At 38.9% G+C, this 27,615-nt stretch overlaps 1 protein-coding gene across 1 annotated transcript in view; it reads right to left on the reverse strand.

Moving 5' to 3' along the window:
• Positions 1 to 27,615, reverse strand: part of lama4 (laminin, alpha 4) — a 42,617-nt gene that overhangs the window by 8,877 nt on the left and 6,125 nt on the right. Inside the window, exons 2-33 of the mRNA XM_079475270.1 lie at positions 25,522 to 25,623; positions 24,462 to 24,589; positions 24,256 to 24,336; positions 22,924 to 23,138; positions 22,144 to 22,244; positions 21,812 to 21,992; positions 19,675 to 19,758; positions 18,244 to 18,395; positions 16,941 to 17,051; positions 16,565 to 16,676; positions 16,249 to 16,413; positions 15,967 to 16,160; positions 15,090 to 15,206; positions 14,854 to 15,002; positions 14,140 to 14,281; positions 13,481 to 13,571; positions 13,262 to 13,378; positions 12,641 to 12,826; positions 8,341 to 8,480; positions 8,015 to 8,179; positions 6,912 to 7,057; positions 6,537 to 6,699; positions 6,241 to 6,374; positions 5,253 to 5,424; positions 5,019 to 5,150; positions 4,742 to 4,884; positions 4,474 to 4,603; positions 3,494 to 3,631; positions 3,139 to 3,272; positions 2,853 to 3,011; positions 541 to 694; positions 275 to 447 (exon numbers count right to left, since the gene is read on the reverse strand). Coding sequence (XP_079331396.1) covers positions 275 to 447; positions 541 to 694; positions 2,853 to 3,011; positions 3,139 to 3,272; positions 3,494 to 3,631; positions 4,474 to 4,603; positions 4,742 to 4,884; positions 5,019 to 5,150; positions 5,253 to 5,424; positions 6,241 to 6,374; positions 6,537 to 6,699; positions 6,912 to 7,057; positions 8,015 to 8,179; positions 8,341 to 8,480; positions 12,641 to 12,826; positions 13,262 to 13,378; positions 13,481 to 13,571; positions 14,140 to 14,281; positions 14,854 to 15,002; positions 15,090 to 15,206; positions 15,967 to 16,160; positions 16,249 to 16,413; positions 16,565 to 16,676; positions 16,941 to 17,051; positions 18,244 to 18,395; positions 19,675 to 19,758; positions 21,812 to 21,992; positions 22,144 to 22,244; positions 22,924 to 23,138; positions 24,256 to 24,336; positions 24,462 to 24,589; positions 25,522 to 25,623 — 4,511 coding nt within the window. The remainder of the gene's footprint in view (positions 1 to 274; positions 448 to 540; positions 695 to 2,852; positions 3,012 to 3,138; positions 3,273 to 3,493; positions 3,632 to 4,473; positions 4,604 to 4,741; positions 4,885 to 5,018; positions 5,151 to 5,252; positions 5,425 to 6,240; positions 6,375 to 6,536; positions 6,700 to 6,911; positions 7,058 to 8,014; positions 8,180 to 8,340; positions 8,481 to 12,640; positions 12,827 to 13,261; positions 13,379 to 13,480; positions 13,572 to 14,139; positions 14,282 to 14,853; positions 15,003 to 15,089; positions 15,207 to 15,966; positions 16,161 to 16,248; positions 16,414 to 16,564; positions 16,677 to 16,940; positions 17,052 to 18,243; positions 18,396 to 19,674; positions 19,759 to 21,811; positions 21,993 to 22,143; positions 22,245 to 22,923; positions 23,139 to 24,255; positions 24,337 to 24,461; positions 24,590 to 25,521; positions 25,624 to 27,615) is intronic.

A 27,615-nucleotide genomic window follows, 5' to 3' on the forward strand; every position in this document is an offset into this window, starting at 1 on the left:
TTCTGAAGACTGAAGTGCCAACGCAAATACAACGTGATGATGTAACAATTATATTTTTTTATCTTGTGACATCATCTAGCACTATAATCACTGTACATTGTCTGAGTTCATTGTAAACTGCACTTTTACCCTCTTTAAAGAAATATGTGCAACATTATTTCTCAATGATGCAAAACGAGTGTTATTTATTGTATTGTGGTTCTGTTTCAGAGACGGCATGGATTTAAAAAGTTTTCCAAAAGTTAAAGAAATCATTAAAGTCACCAGTACTTACTCATCTCCAATAAGTTTGGCTACGCCCGTATACTCGTTACGGCTGTGAGCGGAACCACCATAGTTGTGACCATTGTTGTTTACTGGTGGATGGGAGGACAGGTAACATGAGGTATGCTCTGTCTCTGGAACATCCACTGGCCTGCTCAGCAGACTTGACTCATCCCTGCTAACCTAATAGAAAGAGAGCAAACGGTAAACATAAATGCATATATATACTGTACATACTGTAGATATAGTGAACCTTTGTGTACAAGTTTATCGCACCTTGCGGGAATGCCCTGATCTTTGTCTAGAAGAGTCCCTGCTCTCTTTAGTGAGCATAGCAGCAGGGGGTCTTTCCACCGGGCAGTCCTGTAATGACACCTTCACATTCTCCATGTAATGCTGAAAGTCTTCTGGCTCTATATCTCTGTCTTGCCTGGAAACCATTCACATTAGGGTTGTCACGATACCATAAACATATCTTTTGATACTATACCAGTTGAAGTATCACAACACTAAATAGTTTCATAATACTGTGCAATATTGTGGTAATTCATGAATCAAATCTACAAAATACACTCACCTAAAGGATTATTAGGAACACCATACTAATACTGTGTTTGACCCCCTATCACCTTCAGAACTGCCTTAATTCTACGTGGCATTGATTCAACAAGGTGCTGAAAGCATTCTTTAGAAATGTTGGCCCATATTGATAGGATAGCATCTTGCAGTTGATGGAGATTTGTGGGATGCAAATCCAGGGCACGAAGCTCCCGTTCCACCACATCCCAAAGATGCTCTATTGGGTTGAGATCTGGTGACTGTGGGGGGCATTTTAGTACTGTGAACTCATTGTCATGTTCGAGCTTTGTGACATGGTGCATTATCCTGCTGGAAGTAGCCATCAGAGGATGGGTACATGGTGGTCATAAAGGGATGGACATGGTCAGAAACAATGCTCAGGTAGGCCGTGGCATTTAAAACGATGCCCAATTGGCACTAAGGGGCCTAAAGTGTGCCAAGAAAACATCCCCCACACCATTACACCACCACCAGCCTGCACAGTGGTAGCAAGGCATGATGGATCCATGTTCTCATTGTCTTTATGCCAAATTCTGACTCTACCATCTGAATGTCTCAACAGAAATCGAGACTCATCAGACCAGGCAACATTTTTCCAGTCTTCAACTGTCCAATTTTGGTGAGCTCTTGCAAATTGGAGCCTCTTTTTCCTATTTGTAGTGGAGATGAGTGGTACCCGGTGGGGTCTTCTGCTGTTGTAGCCCATCCACCTCAAGGTTGTGTGTGTTGTGGCTTCACAAATGCTTTGCTGCATACCTCGGTTGTAACGAGTGGATATTTTAGTCAAAGTTGCTCTTCTATCAGCTTGAATCCGTCGGCCCATTCTCCTCTGACCTTTAGCATCAACAAGGCATTTTCGCCCACAAGACTGTCCCATACTGGATGTTTTTCCCTTTTCACACCATTCCTTGTCAACCCTAGAAATGGTTGTGCATGAAAATCCCAGTAACTGAGCAGATTGTGAAATACTCAGACCGGCCCGTCGAGCACCAACAACCATTCCACGCTCAAAATTGCTTAAATCACTTTTCTTTCCCATTCTGACATTCAGTTTGGAGTTCAGGAGATTGTCTTGACCAGGACCACATCCCGAAATGCATTGAAGCAACTGCCATGTGATTGGTTGATTAGATAATTGCATTAATTATGTGTAATTAGGTGTTCCTAATAATCCTTTGTAAATAAATCAAAATGTCTAAAATACGCAGAATTAGATGAAAGTTGGTTAGTTTTTAATATTTTATTAATGAAAATGTTTAACTGGATATAAGAATAACTCAAGACCAATCATACAAATGGCATAAAGCAACACAAATGAAAAATAATGTAGTATACATTTGTATTTACTATAGTAAAAATATTTTACAGTATAACTACACTTATTTTATGTTTATTCCATATTTTGTAGTGATACTAACAGTAATTGTATGAACTGTAGGAAAAACTGCAATATTCTTTAATATTTACTATGCTTTATTAATGCATTATTACAAATGCATACAAAAATCTTTTGTAAAAGCAACCCAGACTGATAATCTGATTAGAATCATTATTTGTATTTTTATGTATTAAGACTACTGTATATACTTCTGAAATATGTTACTGCAGAGTTGAAATTGTACACATGAGACCAACGTCATTTGCCATTTTACAAAGCGATCTATGAGTATTTCTACTTTTAGGAAAACATTCCAAAAGTTGTTAAAACTAACATCAAAATATATATTTGTATTTTAGCATCTGTATTGACCGTATCCACATTCTCCAGTTGAGGCCCTGTTTCCCATTTCCTTAAATGTGCCTGGACCCAGATGATTGCAGCTTGCGGCTATAATATATTTTAGATGTAATTCCATTACACTGTCTAAAAAACCTGTCCGAAACAGTTTCTTAGACAAACCTCATGGTAATGTAAAGGCATCTCACAGGGTTTTAAAGCAGGGTTTTGTATGTAATTGTATGTGCAGTTATATGTGTTTGTGGTGTAAAACTGTAGAATAGTATGTTACCTGCTAATGTATGCATAACTGATACAGCCAGTAAAATTCTGTATGGGGCTGTTTGGAGAACCTCCATAGTAGAAGGTTTGTGCAGTGTTGATTGTCTCAGATGAGGAGGCCGGCTTCTTCTTATCCTCCTTGTCTTTATCATCGATAACCAGTTCATACCTAGAGTACCAAAAGATGATGAATAAACAACAGTTATACATACAAGATTACATTATTAGTATTTTGGGGGAAATCTACATCATTTAACTTTTATTGTTTATGTTAATATTCGGAGTAAGCAACTCACTTCTGATTGGTCACCGTGGCAACTAGAAAATGTGGTCGTCCATTATTGTAATTCTTCTTATTTGATCTGACTCTGATTCCCTTAGACTGGAGCACCACAGCTCCATTCTCCAGTGAGAGAGAAAACTCATCTTTCTAGAGTAGAGAGAGAAGCTTGCTTCATTAAATGTAATATTATAGGAAAATTTACAATGGTTTTGGAGAGACATTTACTCAACCCCTCCCTTATTGTAGTTGAAAAAAAGTTTAAGGGTTATGTGTGTTTTTTTCATGTCTTTTAGTCCTGGTTTCATGGTTTTTCCCTGCCCTGTTTCTATCTCTGATAGGCTAGTGTATGACATGAAAAAGGACTGTACCCCATCCTTATGGTAGAAGAGGAGTCCATTGGACTGTAGTGTTCGGAAGTTTAGTCCTCCCTCAAAGGATTGGAACGGTGAGATTTTATCTGTAGACCCCAGGTAGCCTTCACCTGTGAAATATGCCTTACGGGACATCTGGAAATAAAAGAGGACAACAGGTTTTCGGTTCTTACTGTAAGTCCTTAGAAATAAAAATAATCTTAACTTAAAAACTGTGTCTCATGCTGATATGCAAATAAGATAAAAAAGAAATAGAATAAAAAATAGAATAAAACATATCGCCCTAATAAATGAGTGATATTGCATAATTAATGTTCAAAGCAAGGATCAAAGCAGGGATTCTACACAAAAAGTTAAAACTATATCACACAAGGTTGATGTGTTATTAGCATAAATGTAAAATCACCAATATTTCAAATATATTATCCTTTTTAGGAAATCTATAAATATGCCCATGATGGTAGTTCATTCAGGTTTGCCATTATTAGCTGCTGATATTTTTATTATGCTTAAGTTTTGTAAAGCTTGGACTTTGTTCAGAAGAGAAAATTCAGAAGTTTTTCCTACAGTTTATACAATTACAAACATTGCAATGTATTACAGTATATAGTTTGCTTGTACAAGTTATTAAAATTAAAATAAATGAATATGAATATGCTACCTGGAGTTTTGTGAAAAACAATGACCCAAACTGTGAAAGCTAAAAATGAATGCACCTCCAAGCATTATGTTTGGGTAAAGAAAGAATATGATCACAGGCTACACCCAAAATTGTGTCTGTTATTTACAGAGATTAAGAATTTTATAAGTTTGTTATCTGTGCCAGCAGTTTTTACATCCTAAAGAAGAAGTAAAATTGCAGTTTATTATTTTGCAGTTTAGCCTGCAAAAGTTTAGTACAGCTCCAGTAAAGTGCTTTTGGCCCTGTCCTTTAATCCAAGTAGCAATAAACATAAAAAAGCAGATTTGCTACATACAAATGATTCTTCTGGGCATCCACTGCTGATGCCGATGGTTCCAAGCTCCTCAAGGAGGTTGAAGTCCTTTTTCTGAAACTGGAAGCCCTTCACACATCCCTTCAACCCCGTCAGGGGTGACAGCTCTGGCCTGTGGAGTGTTTACATACTGTAAATAGGCATTTCATAATACAAGCAAAGCATTGCTATGGGATCAGCCTTTCTAACTAATCTGTGTACAACCTTCAAGAAGTTACTAAAACAAAGGCCTCATCTTGAGAATTCTCACCTAGAAAGCAGAATGCTTGAAGGAGCTCCTCCGATAAAGATATCAGAGAATGGAAAAGATTTTTTCTCATTTTCCATGGACTTCACATGACTTTTGTCCACTAGTAGAATGATTTTCTTTGAATGATGATAAATTACAGACACCTGAACAAGAAATGCCAAGCGCAATGCGTATTAATTTGATCATTTGTATTACTTCATAAACACAACATTACAAATGCACATATAAAAACAAGAGTTGAGGGAAGTCTAAGAAGTGGTCCAAAGATAAACGTTACCTCGTGATATCTGGCATCGTTGATCTGGAGTTTGCTTAAATTACTTTCCATGATGACAGGGCCATTGGTAAAGCCAAAGTCGTACATCAGACGGAGAAATCCGTTTTTCATATCCAACACAAAGAAATTAGCCTGAGAAAGCCCATCACAAATTCAGCCATTAAGTACATCCACACTTGCGATGTTTAGGCTTTAGAATCATTAAAGAATAAGATTTTAAAAACACATACTTACCCCATTGACCATAAGGAAGAGAATGCCATTGTTTGCTACAGTTCGCACTTCTATATCAAATCGAGTGACAACGCCAATTTTGCCTCTTCTCTCGATGTTGTTGATTAAAGCGAAACCAGTGCCATCAAACAAATAACTTGCCACACGACTCTGAGAGAAAGCCAACTTGTGCCTAAAATATATATTTTAATGTGTTAGCAGATCATAAAACAGTTAAGTGCCATCTTTCACCTCACTGAAGCACAATCTTTTCAAATCTGTTAATGTAAGAAAGGAAAATTATCAAACATAAGCTCTGTCTGAATTCGCCCCCTATCTCCTATATAGTGCACTGTATCGGGATGTCCGCCATTTGTTTGTCCGAATTCTGAGTAAACAACTCATTCCCTACATTTGTTCACTACTTTTTACCCACAATGCCTTCAGATTGTGAGTGTATATCCGACAACACGAATCAGCTGGAGGAGAGTGACCATTAATGGCACAAATGTACATTTATACACTTGTTTGTTCTTATTGACAGTTATTTTCTACTTTTTGAGAATAAACTGATTGAATAAATGTTATATATAGGAGTGTTTTGTTTTAAATATATTAAGTCTTTTTTTTAACGTGATAAATGTAATAGGCTTTGTTAAAACCTAATACCATAAACGTGACAAATTATGTAAAGATTTACCATTTTACAAAACAATCCATAAAGCCACACAGGTGTAATATAAGCGTTATAACGAAGGTCCACTACAGTACTACCAGACGCAGGATATATTACGTCCGAAATTGTTCACGCATTTTCATTCACTTCTTCCCCATATAGTGGACTGTTTAGCATTCGCTGAGTGAGTGATTTCAGACGCAGCTATAGGCTATAGTTCTGGGGAAATTCTACCCACCATTCATTAATATTCATATTTACCATTTCAAACCCTACACCATTCTGTGAAGGCAACATTTTAGCTTAACATGGAACCAATAAACATTTCTTTACCTGGGACAAGGCACAGATGCCACGACATTCATTTTGTGAAGTTCCTTAAAGTTGTACAAACTGATGAGATCACTGTTCAACGCTTCTAATTCTATGCAGCCAACAAAAGGAGCCAAGCTCAAAGCCGGAGGAAGCTGAAAGTACGTGAAGTTTTGTTATTTCCAAACAACAAAAACTGAATAATAAATACACTCATATGTACAGTATTATGGCTGGACAAAGTCAGCACACTGTTCAACTTTGCTACAAAACATGCCTGGAGATGGAGGAATATACAGAATAAAGGAGAAAAGCACCTGAACATAAGGGGGCACTCCTCCCACGACAAAGACGGTGTCTTTGGGGTCAAGGTCAAACAGGGAGTCTGTCCCATCTGCCTTTCCTTTCTGGATAAACTTCTGCTCTGCTGTGGTATCTTGACTTGGAACCGTAAGGAACACTTTGCCATGCCGACCCAACCTAGCACAACCATCAAAAGGGTTTCAATCAAAAGTCAACAGCCAAATGAAACTTTAATGCATTAAAATATGACTTTGTTTTGTTTCAAGGATATACTGTAGTATGTCAAATTGTGTTGTCCTGTAGTTCAGCTGGTGTGGCGATGTGTGTAGTTTATAAATAACACCACCTATCAGACAATTAACATACAACAATCGTGTCTGCAGTTTTACCTCTCCACTTTAACTAGGTTGAAGACAGGAGGCCAGGAGCTGACTGGCTTTGAGCTGAGGGGAATCTCCACATCTTCTCCTCCAAGATTGTACATGTACACTAGATTATCATTCTTTATGGCTACTCCCATGTAGTCCTTTTTACCCTACACAGAAACACACACACACAAATGAAGATAAGCAATGGAGTGTTTTCTGTGCATATTCATGACACAACTGTACCATGGTTTCAATGATTAAATTGAGTTGAGGAATTCAGTTGCCATAGTTCAGGAGATAACAGGCATCCACAGCATTATCGTCTTTATAAAGTCAATGTAATGTTTAAAGTGAACAGTCCCTTGTTCTTGAAGGGTTCTTTCAATAAGTTTTCTGTTTACAACTAATCCTCCTCCTTCACTGTGTGTCTTCTTTCGTATTCCCTCTCTTGAATGCCTGTGTTTGAAGTTTTTGCTGGCAAGTCTTCACTGTGTCTATTGTGTTTACTGCTATTTTCTCGCTCTCGCTCTCATTTCCTGTGTCCTAAAGTCAGACCAGACAGACTCTGAATATTTGTTTTTGTTAGCTCTGTTCTCATTCTGTATTCTGTAAAATGTTTCTGTGATAAATGTACAGTAAATAGCTTACACTGTATCTACACTGGACGTGCTGCGATGCAACGAGACAAAAGAATAAAACGCATTAGAACCCATAATAACATTAAATAATAATCGTTTTTGATTTTATGGAACAATAGTACGAATAACTTCAGGCAAAAGCTTTTAATGGCGATTTATAAATAAATGTATTATCAATTTTGGCTAAATTTGCTGTAACCCTATAATGTTACAGTATTTTTAGCAAAATATTATAGTATATTCTTTATTCACTCTTAAAATGGATGTGTTCATTTTTACACATTGTGTCATCCTATTTAACACATTTACAAGAGTGTTAAAAGTCAAACAAAACGTGTTGTCCCAAATAACACAGAGTTAAGGACAACGCATTAATGTGAACACAAAATGTGTTGTTTTTAACACAGCTGTTTTTAGAGCGTTCACTGTATGCCCTTTACTTCACCCTCAGTACTTCACACAAGGTTGAGCATTTCTCCCACTTACTTGCTTGTCTCCCAAGTAGAGTAGAAAGCGGTCCTCAATGGGGTCTTTGTCTGGATCAACTCTGATATAGAAACTAATAGATGTGACAGTCTTCAGCTCATCTACATTGGTCTGGGGATGAAGCACCACAGCAGACTGCCCATCAAACTTCATGGACACTTGCACCTGCAATCATACAAATTTCTTGAGTTGAAAACTTTTGGATTTTATTTTGTTAAATAAACAGTTACTGCCCACTTTCTCTGGGGTTGTTCGAGAAGCATTTTTCCTATTTCTTTACTCTATTGGAATGGGCAAGAGATATTTTTTCAAAGTCTGTGATGTACCTTTTTGGCCACGTTGCGTGCTTGAGCGATAAGTTCTCGAATTTTCAATATATTTGAGGAGACGTTATTTACAGGTCTTTTCTCTTCAACCACATGCAGCTGATGGAGTAGTTCGGGAACAATCTCTGTGAAGTCTTTCACTAAACACATCAAGATATACAGAAAAAAGGAATACATCAGAAACACTCTTTAAAGTCCTTCAGATTGCCTTATAAAACCAACAGACAATCTGATGAAAAAACTGATGGTATTTGTCCATTTAATAAATTATAGGAGACTAGACAGTTGGTTCTGCCAATTGCTTATGCGCTGGGGTTCACTGGTCATGAATGACAATATAATGTTGCACAGAAGTACATTTCCCTGCCCACAAATTGGGTCTGAGTGTATATGCGTTGAAGGTTCAAATAAAGGCAAACCAAACAGTTCTGGGGCAATTTTGACTACCATTGTAATATTTCCAACTATGGTAGTCAATGGGGTCCAAGAACTGTTCGGTTACAAGCATTCGTCCAAAATGGAAGAACTAGTGAGTAATTCACGACAGATTATTTTTGGATGAACTATGCCTTTCATAAATGTGTGTTTAACAAACAGGGTTAGAGTAACCCTCATCTACATACTGTAAACCTGAAAATGTTTAAGGTAATCGTATTTCGTTAATATCACTTATACCTATCCATATTTCCCAGGGCAAAAATATTGTAAACTCTTCTAAATCATTAACTAGTCTTTCTTACTACCGAAAAAACACATAAATCAGACAATCACGTATAGATAGATAATCACACAGTAAATCAGTGGTTCCCAAACTTTTTTTGCCAGGGCCCCCATTTATAACACACTTAAAGAAACTCTCATGAAACGTCCTTTACCTGCAAAATCACAAATTATTTATTGAATAATATTGGTTTGAATGGATTGATCAATATGATTTAATTTGTACATGCAGAGAAAGTACAAGTAAAAGTTATAAAAGCAAAATACTGAAATATCATTTCTTTTTATAATTTATTTGATTTTTAATAATGTTATAATAATAATAACAATAATAATAATAGTAGTAATAAAGAGAGAACTTACAGGACTTTATTTCGAAACGTAATAGCAGTACTTGGAAATGTGTTATATTTTACTGAAAATCCTGAATAAGGAACTTGTCAGGGATCGTGGAAGGAAGAACCCAAGCGCAGGCAGCGGGGATGAAGGGGTTAACAAATAGACTTTAATATAAACAGAAAACAAAAACCCACGAGGGGGTAAAAAGACAGTACACAATAACCGAAGGAGGACTTAACTAAAACAGACTAGAACTAACACTCACAAAGACTAACTAATACAAAAGGACTACTACAAAACACTAAGACTAGACTTGACTATTGGTTTCACGGGTACAAGGCACAAGAACGGCATACAAGCTAACAAGTACAACGAACGAGCACAAGACAATAGACAAGAGGGCATTAAATAGGGTAACAAACACAGGATAATTACTAAGGGGCAGGTGCGGGTACTGAAACACTAATGGAAGGCTAACGAGACAAAAGGGCGGGAAACACTGACGAGACACGAGAAAGCACATGGCATGTCAGAATCAAAACAAAGCCATGTCTTTCTCACACAAAACCTAAGGCTATGCCATGACTCCGCTGCAAGACCAAGAATAACATGACATGATAGCGGAATCATGACATAAGCCCCCCCTTAAATGAACACCTCCAGGTGTTCATCAAGGGGTAGACTGACAAGACAGGGCAGACTGGGACAACGACAAGACAAAGCAAAACATTGTAAACAAGATTAGGGGCAGACAAGAGTATATAACAAAAGGGTTGGGGTGACATAATAAAAATAACAAACAAGGGAGGGGGGGGAGGGGGAACAACAAAGTTCATGGGGGGTTGACTAGAGTCCATGGGGGGAACACCCGAGTTCATGGGGGGAAGTCCAAAGGGAGTGGGACATGGGGGAACAGTTCTTGTCCCTGGCGCTCGGAAGCGCGGAGTCCCAGGGGACACCCTGGGGGGCGGCGCTCGAGAGCGCAAAGTCCCCGGCAGGGCAGGACTTGACGCCGGCAGGAAGGCCGGCAGGGCAGGACTTGACGCCGGCAGGAAGGCCGGCAGGGCAGGACTTGACGCCGGCAGGAAGGCCGGCAGGGCAGGACTTGACGCCGGCAGGAAGGCCGGCAGGGCAGGACTTGACGCCGGCAGGAAGGCCGGCAGGGCAGGACTTGACGCCGGCTGGAAGGCCGGCAGGGGCAGGACTTGACGCCGGCTGGAGGGCCGGCTGGGGAACATGACTTGACGCCGGCTGGAGGGCCGGCTGGGGAACATGACTTGACGCCGGCTGGAGGGCCGGCTGGGGAACATGACTTGACGCCGGCTGGAGGGCCGGCTGGGGAACATGACTTGAACGCCGGCTGGAAGGCGCGCTGGGGAACATGACTTGACACTGGAGTGGGTGCAGGCGGGACCACCGGACCTCGGGACCACCGGACTCGGGACCACCGGACTCGGACCACCGGACTCGGGACCACCGGACTCGGGACCACCGGACTCGGGACCACCGGACTCGGGGACCACCGGACTCGGGACCACCGGACTCGGGACCACCGGACTCGGGACCACCGGACTCGGACCACCGGACTCGGGACCACCGGACTCGGGACCACCGGACTCGGGACCACCGGACTCGGGACCACCGGACTCGGGACCACCGGACTCGACGCCTGCGCCAGAGCAGGACTGGGCGGTTGCCCCCTCCGAGGCTTCTTCTTCTTGGACCGACCCACAGAACATGTGGCCGGCAGCAAAGGGGTGGGGGACCCGGCTGCCTCCGTGCTGGAAGAGTCGGACGGCGAGTCCCACGACTCCCTCCGTCCGCGCCTACCACGAATGCTAGCTGGAGGTGACGAGACGGGTGTTGCTGAACTCCCCAGTGTGATCATACCCAGGGTACATCCCTCCGGGATTGAAGACAGTGTGGGGGATCCACCTGGAGGTGAGGGTCTGGAGTCGTCCCGGTTGACCAGGAAGTTCACCATATCCTGGAACCCCAGAGGCTCCAGCAGCTGGGTCTCCCTGGCGGTGAGGGGTTCAACGAGGCCGCTGTTAAAAATGAGCTTGAGCTCCTTCTCGTTGAACTCTGTCTCCACTGCCTCTAACAGGAAGTCCCGGGCATACTCTAGCACACTGGAGTCCCTCTGATGCATTCCGAAAAGGAGGTGGGCTTGCCGAGATCTCAGGTGGCGCTGGTTACTGTCCATAGCTGCCTGCTGGGTTCGGTTCTGGCTCGTTCGTTCTGTCAGGGATCGTGGAAGGAAGAACCCAAGCGCAGGCAGCGGGGATGAAGGGGTTAACAAATAGACTTTAATATAAACAGAAAACAAAAACCCACGAGGGGGTAAAAAGACAGTACACAATAACCGAAGGAGGACTTAACTAAAACAGACTAGAACTAACACTCACAAAGACTAACTAATACAAAAGACTACTACAAAACACTAAGACTAGACTTGACTATTGGTTTCACGGGTACAAGGCACAAGAACGGCATACAAGCTAACAAGTACAACGAACGAGCACAAGACAATAGACAAGAGGGCATTAAATAGGGTAACAAACACAGGATAATTACTAAGGGGCAGGTGCGGGTACTGAAACACTAATGGGAAGGCTAACGAGACAAAAGGGCGGGAAACACTGACGAGACACGAGAAAGCACATGGCATGTCAGAATCAAAACAAAGCCATGTCTTTCTCACACAAAACCTAAGGCTATGCCATGACTCCGCTGCAAGACCAAGAATAAACATGACATGATAGCGGAATCATGACAGAACTGGTCACTTTAAGAGTGACAAATGCCAATATCGTAAGCGGGCGGTTGGAATTATAATGTTGGGAATCACAGCTGACAATACCCCCTTGTAAAGCCCTCGTACCCCCTCTAGGGGTCCCGGCCCCCATGGGAACCACTGCAATAAATCACATACATGTAAAATATATACTCCTAATGCCAACCCCCCCATACCGTATAAAAAATATATTTGAGCTATTATCATTTTTTTAAGTTTACACGACTCTATAGTCTATTTAATTAGAGCATTTGGGTTTACAATGATTAAACATAAAACCAATACATTATGTATAAATGAGCCAACTAGCTAATCAAATCACAAGCAAAATCTTAGATTGCTAATCTTAGAAGACCGAGTATGCACATGCAGTATGAATATACTGTATTTACAAACTTTTCATACAGTTTTTATCAGTGTGTGGAAGTGAGAACGCTACCATACCCGCATCTCCTGCAGACAGAACGCTGCGGTCAAAAGCTGTGGCGGAGTACACCTCCTTCTCCATATTGTCGTTCCACTCCCTTACTTTATCTGAAATCGGTTTAAAAAGGTCCAATACTAAAGCTGAGCGGTTTAGAGTTTCCTCAGCCACCTCCTGAGTAAACTGTAGACGCTTCGGAGTTCGATCTGAAACACACATTTTATAAACAAAAATGTTATCTAAATAAGGAAAAGGTTTAACAATTCCAAAAAGGGAATTTCAGATGACTTTATGGGGAATCAGTAACATGCACGTTTAACCTAACCATCTTGTGTCAGTGAGTGTTTTAGTCGAATGTCTGTAAGGATTATTTAAATGTTTACACTGGATAGTCTTCTTGTTTTTTCACCGCTGCCTGTACTTTGACCACATCTACCTGCCTTATGATTTTGTGTTCAATATCATTAAAATACAAAATATGGATTCTACATTGACCATGAGTAAAAGGTCATTATAGAATACTTCCGGCCTTTGAATGTCTAGCTGATGGGAAACATGTTTTGCAAGCTTAACCTCTGGTTGTCACCCATAAACCAAGTAAAATGTAAACCGATCATGCAGAGACCATTCGTTTTTCTTGCCTTGCTGAATTGCATTGATGTCATTAATGATCTTAGCTAGTTTTTTAGTGGAGCTCTCCATCATATCATTTGTCTCTTCTATGTATTTCTTATTGTCGAGGACTGTAGATTCAACTTCTGCAAAAGAAAAGAAACAGTCTGCATTAGAAGTCAAAGCTTCAAAAAGAAATGTTATACATCCAGCAGTACAAAGTCTGAAATGACCGATCTCTGCATTACCTATCTGTTCAGAGCGTAAGGATGAAGCCTCTTTAAACACATTGTCACTCTGAGGCATGAATGTCAATTGAGATTTCAATTCATCGACAGCCTGTGGAAAAACACCAGAAAGGAAATTACAAAATTCTGTGCTGGGTAAAGTTAGGACGATTCTAAGGGCCCACACACTTTTGCGACAAACCTTGTGGTGCCCCAGTCACTGAGCATAGAAAAACCATGAACACACAACCATGTGGGCAATGATAATATTATCATAACGTGTTAAATGGTAATCAATTAATAACATGGTTTTAGTATTTTTATATTATTACTACTGTATACCATGGACCTGCCCAGTACCCTTTTTTGAAAAATAGAAATATTAAGCCTTGGTTCTTTTTTATATCCTGCTATGTCTAAATAAAATCATAAACTTGATGTGTACACAGGGGAGTGGGTGCTTGCATGTGATCTTTACATTAAGTATTACCTACTTTTTTGCAAACAAATATACAATATATCACCTCTCCACATGATCTGAATTATAATTTAACTAATGCTTTGCTTTGAACAAGCACAGAGGACATTGCAATTAACATTTGTTAAAAATCCCCACCCATAAGTTAATAATAATATAATAATAAACCACACTAATGAAAGCACAGAGTATAGGCCCTTACGTCATGAGTCCTGCTGGAAATGTTGAGCGTTGTCAGTCCAGTGATGTTGGCATCATCAATGTATTTGACGATATTGTCATACACATTCAAGGCGCTCAAGGCTTTTTGCACGTGTCCATTAGCATCACTTCCCCTTAGATTACTGAAAGAGATTTGAGAGTACATTTTAAACATGTTACTGCATACCGTCATGCGGTATCTAGGGGTGTGGTTGTGAATTGCAACCAACCGCTCACCCATCCCCTTTAAAGCACTATGATGGCTGACACAAGAAAAGTATGTTGTCACGTTTTGGCCTATTTGCTGAAGGAGATAACATATTTAAGAAACGCTCTGTGCAGAGCATTTTGTCCGTTTAGGGACACCGTAGAAACAACATGGTCAATTCCGTTTAAGTGTACCCGCTGTGTCTGTAGATAGAAATAGCTCATTCTAAGCCAAGGTAATAAAACATAACGCTTTATTATGTAAGGTCTTCTGAAATCCTCTGAAGACACACAGTAGTTATGTATTATATTGCATTTCCGTCAAAATATCCTAAATATTACACACAGCACCTTTAAGCTGAAAGCAATTTGTTTACAATTAAGATGAATTCCAGCAGAGGATAAGTGGGTTTGAAAAACTGGATTGCCCTTCATCACTTTTCTGAATGTCAAATGCCACAAATATTAGTCTTCACTATTTTGGAAGATGAAGTTGAATGAAACTCACTACTGAAGTTCTTCAGCATGTCGCTGTAGATCATCCGCATGATTCTCAGCCTTCAGCACTAGATCTCTGTCTGACTGGGACAGTTCATCTGTCTTTCTCTCCAACAACACCCTGGCCCCATCTATTTCAGCATGCTGTTTTCTCACATGCTACAAACAGTATAAATACAGTAAACACTGGTAACATAGTAAACGTTCATTTAGAAGGGATCATAAGTTGAGAAACATTTTCTTTACCGTCACTATATCTTCCACCTCATTCATGGTCAAGTTTGCCTCAGACATGATTTCTTCAGCAGTAACAATAGTTTGATTAACTGCTTCGTACGTGTCTCTAAAACGCTGCTGCTGTGCCTGAATTAAAGAAAGTAATAGGTTTCTTTAACACGAAATCACAAAGAAAGAGTGTCTACATATTTGTGAACTTTGGAAATACTGTAAATGATATCAGGTATCCAACATGTCGATCTTCAGACATCAAACAGCTGTGATATTATATATGCGTACATAGACGCCACAGCATAACGCAGCTTACTTATATGAACATACAGCACATATGGGTATTGCGTTTGGTATTTATTTGGTGTTGTGCAATAAATGCTATACATAAACAATGTGAAAAACAGTGTGAACATGTTTTACTATTTAGACAGAAGCCCTACAATGTGGATTACTTTGCATGCTCAAGTCTAATGTGATTGGAGCTTTGGGGAAATTAGGCAGATGTTAGTTCTTTACAGAGGTTGATCTCCTCACAAGGGTTGATTTCCAAGAGCAATATTGAAAACTCATCTGCTAATGTCGCTGAACTTAAAATAGAAGAGTGTGCCTATGCGATTAGCTTTAGTAATTCTATCAAGTAAACAGGAAACCAGCATGTGATTGTGGTTCCCAGTCAGAAACCAGTTAATTCAATAAAAAGATTCTAAAGCTCTTTATATCTTTGAGTAGCACATACAGTATGTGGACAGCAGAAAGTCTGAAGTGTTGTAGATAAAATGCAGTGTGGTGAGGTTCTGAGTTGGCATTCTGAGTTGGGATTAGTTTACACCAATATGAAAATTCTTTTATAATTTATTTATATGGCATCCTATGTGTATGTGTTGGAAGTTACCTGTCTCCTCTGTAGTTTAAGCTGATTGTTCTTGTATTTATTTAGTGTCTGCTGCACAGCATCGTCAGCCTTGTTGAGGAGATCCTGAGCTCGGAAGAGTCTTGAAGTGAATCGACCCAACACCTCCCGCACAGGTGACAGACGGCCCTGTGTTGTCAGTAACGTTTTCTCCAGTTGACGCACACGGCGAAGCACTACACTCACACACATTAAGGGTGTTAGAGTCGGAGTATGACAACACACAAAAAAGCACAATTCAGTTTGCCAGACACAAACACTCACATTCACTGGCCTCCTTGGACTCATCTTTAGCAAGTGGTTCTTTAGGTGAAAGGGTTAGATTTCTCATCCAACCCAAGATCCGTTCAGCCTCTATCGTTTTCTGCCTCTGTACCTCTGGATCTAACTCCTGATGGACACTGTACAACTCCCAATCCCTTATCATGTCTGAAATAACATGTCTTTATTAAGGGAATGTAGTTGTTATAAATATAAGACATCACAGGCATAGGAGGACTGGCTCCTTGTTTCAGATTGAGTCAATGGTTTATATTGTATAGGTAGTGAATGTACAAATGGGAGAGTTGTCTCATTTTACCCTCTAAGAGGATGTTAAGAGATGAGAGGTTAGAACTGAGCATCTTGGCGAGAGTAGAGCTTTCAAGTGTCCCTTGATCCACACGCTCTCCCAAAAGCTTCACAGCTTCTTCCTGACAAAACAACACATCAAACATCAGCTCAACACCACACCGATACAGCAAAATCTCATTGCTAATTGTTTACCATAATGCTAACAGGGCTGCATGAAAGAGGGAGGCTACATGAAGAATTGATGGACAATAGAAAGGTGTCATCTTGTCAGAATTACAGTTGTTGAATAATTTTTTTATTAAACTCGGTATGAAAAGAGGTAGTAGAATGACGCTGTGTTACAAAAGAATAAAATCAGGAAGTGCAGGAATCTGTGCAGGTACCTCTCTATGAAGTTGCTCCACGTCAGTAAGCATCTCATGTGTTTTATCCTCCACCTGCCTCGTTTCAAATCTCATCACTTCAGATTTATTCCTCCAACCTACAAACTGAGCCTGTAACAAAACCATTAACATCAACTGTTGTTTGAAAGTTTCCTTGTCTTTTCTGTGTCTGAGTCCTTTTGATAGTTTTTTTCATTCTGTCTCAAAAAACGGCACTACCTATCCATATAAAGCACACACTATTGTATTTGTGTTACAACCACAAGGTCTCTGCCCGAGCTTGACTTATACTTATTAAGGATTCTCCACCGGATCAATATTTTTTTAAGACATAATTAGTGATTTATATACTTTCTATGAAGTGTTCAATGTGTTCAATGTCCTTTGACGGCTGCCATTGTTTGTCCTCTCCAGGGACGGAAGCATGTTTTATGGCGTAGTTCCATAAAATGCCCCTTTCTGAGTTTTCTTTCTTGGATGGGATTCTGTAGAAGCTTCTCGTAAACCTCTCCTCATCAGCTATTGAATCATATTGTACAATAACTATACAGAATTTTGGCAAAATAGAAGTGTCAGGACTCTGGTCTAATCCTCGCTCAGTCTTTCGTTTTACACTCTTTTACGTGCGCTCACGCACAGCTACTACCACTCTGTCATTTCGCTCTCTTGCACACCTGTTCTCTCTTTGCTCGCTAATTTCTGACTGTTATAATTGCTTACGTCGTTCTGTTCCTTGCCAGTGTGTTTTGCAATTTATGCTGATCGCCTAGCCTTTGTACCATGGTACGTCTTGTCATTTTGAATCTATTATGTACTAACCTTGTCTTCTGTCCAGTGTGTGCGCATCAGAGTTGGTGATTGCTGGTTAGATCTACTTGGACTGTCCCCTCGTGTTTTACTCCTGCCTGCCTGTTTACGAGTTGCTTCTCCCCTATGATAAAGTTCGCCCCTCGCTTGACGATTGCCTGTCCATCATCTGAACTGTCATTGCCCCACTGGATTCTGTTCGCGGATCGACCGACCCCAGCCTTCTCGACTACCTCCGTATTTATTATCTCCGAGCTTGGCTCGAGTGTGACCCTCATTTGACTTTGTCCTTAATAAACTTTTATGTTCCACCTGCACTTGGGTCTCTCTCTCTCTCTCAGAGCGTGACAAGAAGAGATCACTCTCTTCAGGACAGTGAGGATTGCACTGTTTTACCCTCCAGGGGAAGCTTTCCCTAAGGGCATAACGTCACTGGAAAACTATGAATACATTGTTGCAGTTCCCAAACGTTTATGGGTGTTTTGAGTGTTGTTACCTGTAGTCCGTGTGCAGTGTAGTTGTAGTATTTCAATCTGTCATTGGCAGCAGCTCCTGTAGAAATATTCAACACGATGTTCCTAACCTGATCCAGGGTTTTGTTGGACTGACGAATATCTCCGATCAGACTCCAGATACAGGCGTCACAGTCTGGGGAGATGGAAAAGGGGTTATTTTTAATAGATTTCCATTGATTTTCTGCAACGTTGCTAAAGAAGATGTGAAGGTAACATTTAGGGTTCGACAAAATATCTCACTATACTCTTCCTAGTATTGACAGTTTTGCACGTGCCTGGCCAGGAGTTAACTTCCGGTCTCTGTGTTTGTTGATTGGTATGGAAAGTGGCTAATATTATAACGATTTAAATTAAATTAAATTTTAATTCATATTTCTATTTTATTGTATAATGATTGTTTTAAATAAAGAAAATGAAATAATTTTATTGTATATTCCTTTTACTAAAAAGTGGTTAAAGCATGAGACTATCAACGCCAGGGTCGAGGGTTCGATCTTAGGGATTGCATACACTCAGAAACAAATGTATAGTATAATGCAATGAAAGTGGATTTGGATAAAAGTGTCCACCAAATGCATTAATGTAATGTAAATGTTATTACATAAACAAGTAACGGTTCTTACTGTGAACCCCCCAACATACTGGCAAGACATATTTTAACTTGCTAGCTAATGTTATTTACTTGCTTGTTATTAGAAATAATCTACAGGGACTATTCTCTGCAGAATAGAAAGTTATATTTGGGCCCAAAAGAGTGCATGCGCAGTAATGTTTGTTTATGTTGTTGCTTTTAAACAGCCTACATTACACTATTCATAATATTAGTCTAAGGTATTAAGGTTCCTATATGTCCCGCCTAAATTTTATAATTTGTCTAATTGTGCATGTCCATAGCACCATATACCTCCCGGAATGTTTGCAATATATAATGTCTCATGCATTCTGCACAATAGCTTAAGTGCTATTTCTTGTTAAGAAAATTTTTATTCTATGATTAGAAATTCTGATTTATTTACCCTTAAACAACAACTAAAAACTGTTTTGTCTAAGTATGTGGTTCTTGACTATAATAAGCTGGAATGAGAGACTAGAGAGACCAGACTTTACACTGCATGTCTTGCTATTTGATATTCAGTTTTCCTGTCAATACACAAATGCATATATCACAATACAAATGATCTACTGATTGACCTGAAAACATCATTCTCCTGAATCAGATCATTTTCTCCCAATAAGTTTAATATAAACTTGTTTTTAATCTTTTTGGCCTTTATAGCATGTATTATAAGAGAGTGGAGAGTGAGACAGGAGAAAGAGGGGAACAGGATGTGGACAAGTACCACAAGCCAGGACTTGAACAACATGTCTGTGAACAGCCCACTGGACCACCAGCGCCGACTTATTGAACTTACCAATATTACACTCGCTGATTTTTGATGCTTCTGGCAGACACTCTCCTGTGTGTATGTCACAATTCTCCTCTGGACAATCACATTCTGAGGCACAGAAACACACACAACACACATTTAGCATCTTATACATCTATATAACAGAAAGCACATACAGCATATGGCACGAAGCAAATTGTAAACAACATATCCAGTAAGCCTAGGAATTTAAACTATTCAGAAGTGTGAATTTAAGAAACATATAATCTTGAACGATTACAACATTACTCATACTGACCAGCCATTTGCAAACATAATAGTCGTATCAGTCATACATCTTTGCTGAGGAGAGGGCTAAACTTTCAAATGTTTACCCACAAGACATGAAAACTTGAAATAGCGTAAAGGAATTATCCCGCAATTACTGATAAAAAATATCTCTTGACAAATATTTGCATAATTGTTGAAAATCTCAGTCAGACATCATGAACAATACAGTCTAAATACACAATGCATACATAAAACCTCTATAGAGCACATCTGTTTTGCCTATGCCGGGTATGTTAGAGATGATTCTGTCATAGGAAATACATGATTAGTGTTAATCCCTGTGCTTAAGTGCAGATGGCCATAGAGCTGTGTGGGTGTGCAGATAGAATGTCATCATCGGTCATGGGTTATGGGAACTTTATTGCGTTTGGCGGGAGGGGGTGTGACTCAATGAATTTTCCCATCAGTTTCACAGTTCAGATGTATATGGGAAATCTCCTATGACGTGCTGTGTTTTAATATTGATGATGAAATTTGAGCCTCAAAGAATGAGGGTAGGACGACAAACAATAAAAAAATTACTGAAATGTGTTGTCATGCGGCACTGATCGAATGTCATTTGATATATGAATTTTTGGTTTTCTGGACATCTAAACACACTGAGAAATCACACTCAGGTCCAACAGCAGGACTTAAAAATGGGGGCTGGGGACACAGGGGAAACTGAGCATTAAAAAGCTTGTCATGCTCAGATTTAAATTAACGCCACAACATGGAAGAATTTTGGTATTAAATATCCAAAAAAGCACTTGCACAGTGTAATATTTCATGCAGTTGTGTACTTACATTATCCCAAATGTTCCCAAGAATATGCAAATCCAGAGAAATTCCTATTTAAAATAATGCTCGTCCCTTGTCTCCCTTGTATTTGTCGCATATCAGTGACTTAATATCTGGTGCTCCGCAATATCCTTCCGGTTTGAGAAACTACGGCAACACGCAAAAATGTGTAAATGTACTTCACCTTTAAAACGACGACTGTTTTAAACATGTAAAACTGTGTAGCATTACGCTACCAAATTGGCAAAGTCCAACATCAATCGCGGTCTAATGTAGCATTACATTCCACGTTTCTTGCAAGCCAATTTATTACGATGACATCAAATTTAATTCATTCTTTAACTCGTCCGTGAACATAGGCCTTTGGATGGTAAAAACGACATGTCCCAGAATTCCACTCTTCTACATAACGTCATTTAGCTTCGCCTTTTGTTATTGTTTCGATAGTGCACCAGCGGTCCAAATCTGCATATTGTGGCTTTAAGAGTAGTAGTATAGCGTCAGTGTCTAAAAAAGGTAAGATAGAAATTATTCTCCAGTCTGGTTGTCTGTGATGGGATGGAATGTAAGCAACTGTCAAATGGCAGTATAGCAAGCAGTTGGTAAGCAGGGTGAGTGCAGTTCAGTTCTTGACAATGTTACAGGCCCTTCTCAAGTCTGTTTACATACTGTATCCAGTAAGACCATGAGTTTGCTCTAGGTCCTCGCAGATGTTTACTGCATAACTCTCTTTCCCTTTGATTGAGGTAAATGAAATGTCCTGTTCACAATCATCTCCTTGGTCCTACTAACATTTATGGAGACAGTACACTAACTGGAAAGTTCAATGTGTTTCCTGTCTGTGAGAATAAAATGAATTTCTACGCCTTGTCCACACAATTGTGGTTTTGTTTACGATGCTCTTTATCCACACTAGTATCTTTAAGTGTTGTCCAAGTGCTGCCCATCCACACCTGGAAGCGCTTGTGATGTACTGCGCTTAAGGAAAACGTAAGATGCTTCTGTCCAGCATTCATTTTCTGCCACATACAGCGATGCATCTCATACTCACTTTTGCAGCCAGATGGGCTGTAATCCCAGTATCCAGGCAGGCAGCGCTCACAATACCGGCCTCCGGCCCCAGGGCGACACTGGCAGCTGTGTGTGAGAGGGTGGCAAGTGGCACGTAAGGCAGCAGAGGCACATTCACACCGACGGCAACCCATACATTTGCCAAATCCAGAGTAACCCTCCTACACATGAAACATAAAAACACATCTTTTAAAAATATGTTGAGGATTAGATGTGCTGATTGTTTAAGAGCATATATGGCAAATTACAGTGTTATGGATGTGACAAAAAGAAACACTCTTTTAAAAAGAATATAGTTAGGGATTTCTATACCTCACATCTGTCACACAGGTGACCAGTAACTCCAGGTTTACAGTGGCAGACACCTGTCCTGTCGTCACATGATGCAGTACCGCACTTATTACACTGGCACTCTGAAAAAAAGTTCAAACACCATACATTTTTTTGCTCATTGCAAGATGATTGATTGACATTTTTATCAATTTGCATTCTGTCAAATTCCAATAACAATGATTTCACATACTTGCTGTGGTTCCCTGTCAACTTATTATATACAACTTCTTGAGTTAGAAATGTCTGAAAAATGTCTGTTCCGGCTATTTATTAGCATTTTGTTTAATTTATGTTCATATTCATTTATATATTTTATTGTACAATAATTTTTGATTAAAATGTGTTACATTTTGTTATATGATCATTTTATTAAATAAACAATTAGTTGAATGCGTCGTTTATCTTTGTCGCTTTTATAGAAACCATATGGGACAAGCTCATCTAGAGGTTGAGCTTGGTATCACAGTCTAAATTCATAATGCTGGAGAGGCAAGTTTAGCAAGGTAACGGTTCTTCACGGGTTCTTTGGCTTGTTAACAGAAATAATCTACAGGCACTCGATTGTTTGAAAATGTGTACTGGAAGTTAATGGCAGTCCACAAAATTTTGCATGCGCAGTAATGTTTGTTTATGTCGTTGCTTTGAACCCGTTTATATCCAGTATTCAACTGTGCAGTGTTTTTCGAACAGGATTACCGATTCTTTTGAAATGGAAATGGACATATTGTCATCAACAAATTGTCTTTCTGATGCACTTACCTTGACAGTCCTTGGCACTGATTGCATCGCCATGAAAGCCTGGTGCACATCTTTCGCAGTTATCACCAGCAGTGTTAGCCCAACAGTTCAGACACCGGCCCGTTACATTGTTGCACTCGTTGAAGATCAGATTGGGGTCAGAGTTACCATTGCAATCACATTTTTTACAGGAGTTGCCAACCTGCATGGGGTTGCCATAGTAACCTGGAGCGCATCTTGGGGGTTAGAGGGGAACCAGTTAATTCAAATATTTTGCAATAGTTACATGTAATGGAACACAAAATAAATGTATGTAAACTGTAATTTTGTTACAGTTACTGGGAAAAATGTGTAATTACGTTACAGTTCCTTATGAAAATATGAACCTGCCAACAATCACCTCAAAACCTACACACAGTGATGAATTTGTATAGTCCGAGGTTGCAGAATAAGTGGGCGTGGCAGATCCGACAAAGTGGGGTGGGGAGAAGTAACGGAATGTGCAATCTCTGTAGGGTTTTCTAACTATTTAGATGTTTTGAAATTAGCTTTGCATTAGTTGAAATGCGCGTTAAGGTGATGTAAACTGTTTATTGTCGTAATGATGTTGTTATGAATATTTGTGCATGTCAACAAACACAACACCACCCGCAACATTTGTGTAGAATTCAGAAGTTTAACGTTAACCTTATGGTTGACTGAGTGCAGGTGACTAGCCATGGATGATTATGTGAAATAAGGTCCATTGGTGATAAAAGATTAACAAGCTGGAGAACATGGCAGGATCGTGACAGATGCTTATGATAGGTTCTCTTGTTTGAATTTGCAGTGCACCACATCTGCCAATTACACCTGAAAGCTTTTGGCTACAACCAGAGCCATTGAGAGAGAGAGTTTGGACAACGGAATTCCAAAAAATGTGTGCGTCATGTGATTCATGGAGTCCTCAGATTCCTGGAAGTTTTTCTTTTGATTAATTATTTCTTAAATGTTTGTATTAATTAAACAACTTGCGTCTTTAAATGTGTTAAAGGTTTACCTCAATAGGTTTGTTTAGCCCCATGCATTACTAGAAACTTTCGGAAACTATTGAAAGCACGAATATGATAGGACACAAAAATGAACAAGTCAGTGCACAATATGGTAGCCAACTATTAAAATGCTGTTGACGTCGGAGGTTTAATTGTCGAACCTGAGGAAGTACTTAATTATAGAAATTATAGAATTATAAAAGTTTTTCCAAGGCATTGTTATATGCCAGTGTTTTCTATCCTAGCTATGCAAAGGTTTGATTTAAAAAAACATAGGGATCATAAATAACATGCTGTATGTGGGTTGAGAAACGGTACTGACCTCTCGCAGTAATGTCCAGCATAGCCCTCCTGACATATACATCTCAGAAAATCACCTCTCTTATCACAGTAGTCTGCAAAGCTGTGGATAAACATCAACACAAACTATTTTTAAAAGGACACTACTTCACTGTAATAGTCAAGGAAATCAATATTTCAAAAAGCATCTGAAATATTTTAGAGCTAGAAACGATAATTTTCACTTACTTGTTAGACTCTAGTGAGAGTGGGCAGGCACATGGTCTACACTCAAACATATTGTCAGGAAGAACCACAGGTAAATAGCTTTCTTCACATTGGTCACAGAAATCCCCAACAGTGTGGTCCTGACAGTCCTAAAGCAGCAACATAAAGTACACAAAGGCTTTTGTGTAAAGTACACAAAATTATAGCAGTCCAACATCACTAACCAGATCAGTCACTGTTTTTGGTAGAAGTTATATTTCTATATGGCAAATATATTACTAGTAGGTGTAGAAGGAGCAATAGAAAACCAACAGACCCAACAGTCATGACATGCATGCTGCTAATTCTGTGTAATTGAATCATTAATTGAAAACGGCGTGTTCAAAATAATAGCAGTGTGAAGTTCAATTAGAGAGGTAAATCATTCTGTGAATAAACTACTTGTATTGAATAGGTTACTACAGTATTTGCCAATGAACACATTGACTGGCCTAATGAGAAATGGTGCAATATTTTGTGGACTGATGAAAGCAAGATTGTTATTTTTGGGTCTAGAAGTTGGTTGATTCCATGCAACACAGATGTGAAGCAGTTCTCAGAAACCGTGGCTATTCAACTAAATATTAGTTCAGTGATTCACAAGAACGCCAAATCTTCAAACATGTTTCATTTTATACAGTAAATGTTTGACTTTAAACACACTGCTATTATTTTGAAGACAACCGTAGGTAAAAATGACATTATGCGACAACTTAGCTTTTAATCATAATTTCTACATGTATTGCCACCATTTCAGTGACTGTTCTAGCAAATTAATTCTAGAAAAAGCAAACCTATGGTGTCAACATCAATGTGAAAGAGCATGCCAAAACATATGAAGGTTGTGCAATTTGCAGAAAAATTAGCTATGTCCTAAATAATTTAGAAATGAAATAATACCTTTCATTTCTTGTTGGTGCACACAATAACGAAATTTTATTTGGTTGGCTTAGATGATGTCACAGAATATAAAAAATGCTGCAGGCAATACTGCTATAGAATACATGAGGCAGAATACAAGGATCAAAAAACAACAACTTACAATACATATCCCTGTTATGTCTTCGCAACTATCGGCATGGCCTTTACAGTTACATGGCAAACAGGTTTCCTGTTCACTCAGAAAGAAGCCACGTGCACATACCTGGAATGTAGAGATGCACATATTATTAGATATATATTCAATAACCATAAATACAAATTATTAAGTAATAAATACAAAATGTACACATTATTAGTATTTTATGGTAATAACAGACAATGACAAAAATTATTTGGTCCCTTTGCTTTCAAAGATATTCTAAACTGTGTTAGAGTTACACAACATGTGTCAGGAGCCACTTACTATCGTAATGATACTTTAAATCATGTCACATGGTATAAATGTGGATGACGTTAAAATCCTTGCAAAACAAAACTTAGAAAACAGATCATTTGAAAACCACGTAACGTTCTTGCAATTGAGTTCATTGTTTTCATTATTTGTTTTTTCTTCTTCTCATTATATATTTTTGTTCATGTGTGAAAAGTTTGCATTCATTTTATTTGGCACGAAAATAATTCCATAGAAATGCCCCTCGTCTGCCGCATAACTGAAACGTGTGCGGACCAGACGCAACAATCCCATTAGAACAAGCCGTGTGTCGTGTCATGTTGCGCCGGTCGCGTCCGGTGTAGACACAGTGTTAAAGGGATACTCGACCCAAAAATGAAAATTATGTCATCATTTACTCACCCTCAAGTTTTTCCAACCTGTATAAGTTTCTTTGCTCTGATGAACACAAAGATATTTGGAAAAATGTTAGAGACCTAATGGTTAGAGACTTGGACTTGTAACCCAAACGTTGCCGGTTCGAGCCGTAGTACCAGTCCAGGATGGATTGTAGGTGTGGGAGTGAGAATATGTTTTTACATGGTAATACTAATGAACAACTGCAAGTAAACAAATAAGTGCTTGAACTTTAAAATAGCCTACACCACCGGTCAAAGCTTTTAAGACAAACTTTTTTTTGGGTGAAATGTTTCTTAATATTTAAAATAACTTTTTGATCTGAATTTGCATGCTTAAATGTCTGAAATTACTTTAGAAGACAAAAATATAATTTAGCAAATATACGTGTTCTTCATGACAAAACTAACATTGTATATAATAAAAACTATTTCTGAAATGGATGACCTTTACTTTATAATGAAGAAAAAACTGTCAATAAGAGCTCAGAATGGAAACTCCTTTTATATTGTTTTAAAAGCATCTCAGTGAGAGACCTGCTTGCTTGATAAAATGAAAAGAAAACAATTCTGCAAATTCCAGTCAAAAGGTAACACTGAAAAGGATAAAATATAAAAGATTTTCATTAATTGGTGTATTTATTTGTTATAAAATCATTCATGAGTATATTAGTATTCTATGTGGATGTGTCCAAAAACTTTTGACCGATAGGGTTTGCTGATTCAAATAAGCTTTCGAGAAGCACAGTGGAAGTAGCAGTATTTTAGAAGTTAAAGGTAGAGGAGGTAGTTTACTTATTTGTATATATTATGCCAATAATACAAAAACATATGTAAAACAATTACAGTGCAGATAGAGAATAAACTGTTGATAAATAATAATGTTAAATTGTTTTTCTACATGTCCGCGAATACAAATGTTTTTAATAAAAAATGGGTAACACTTTACATTAAGGCACCCTTTATGAAGCATTTATAAATTAATGATTAATACGTAATTTACAAATGCATTATAAAGCAGTTATAACTGCATGAGTAAATAGGGGGATTCTAACGAAATACCTGCCAAATAGTGAGCAGGTATAAGAAAAACAACATAACACCCTTCAGTGTCCAGCCTGACAGGCTATATTGCAAACAACATCAAGATAATAATGAATCTGCTTTCTAGTCAAATAAAAAATGAATAAATTACATTTATTAAGCATTTATAAGATGTGAGTTAAGAATTGCTGACTTTTTGGCGAGTGCCTTTTTTATTCATGCAGTTAACACTGCTTCATAATGCATTTGTAATTTACTTATTTATCAATAATTTATAAATGCTTTATAAAGGGTACCTTAAAATAAAGTCCTACCAAAAAATGAAATTTGTCCTGTGTCGTCCGCAGGAAAGTGACACATTTAG

The sequence above is a fragment of the Barbatula barbatula genome (genome assembly GCF_947034865.1).
Source record: "Barbatula barbatula genome assembly, chromosome: 15".
NCBI classification, from domain to species: Eukaryota; Metazoa; Chordata; class Actinopteri; order Cypriniformes; family Nemacheilidae; genus Barbatula; species Barbatula barbatula.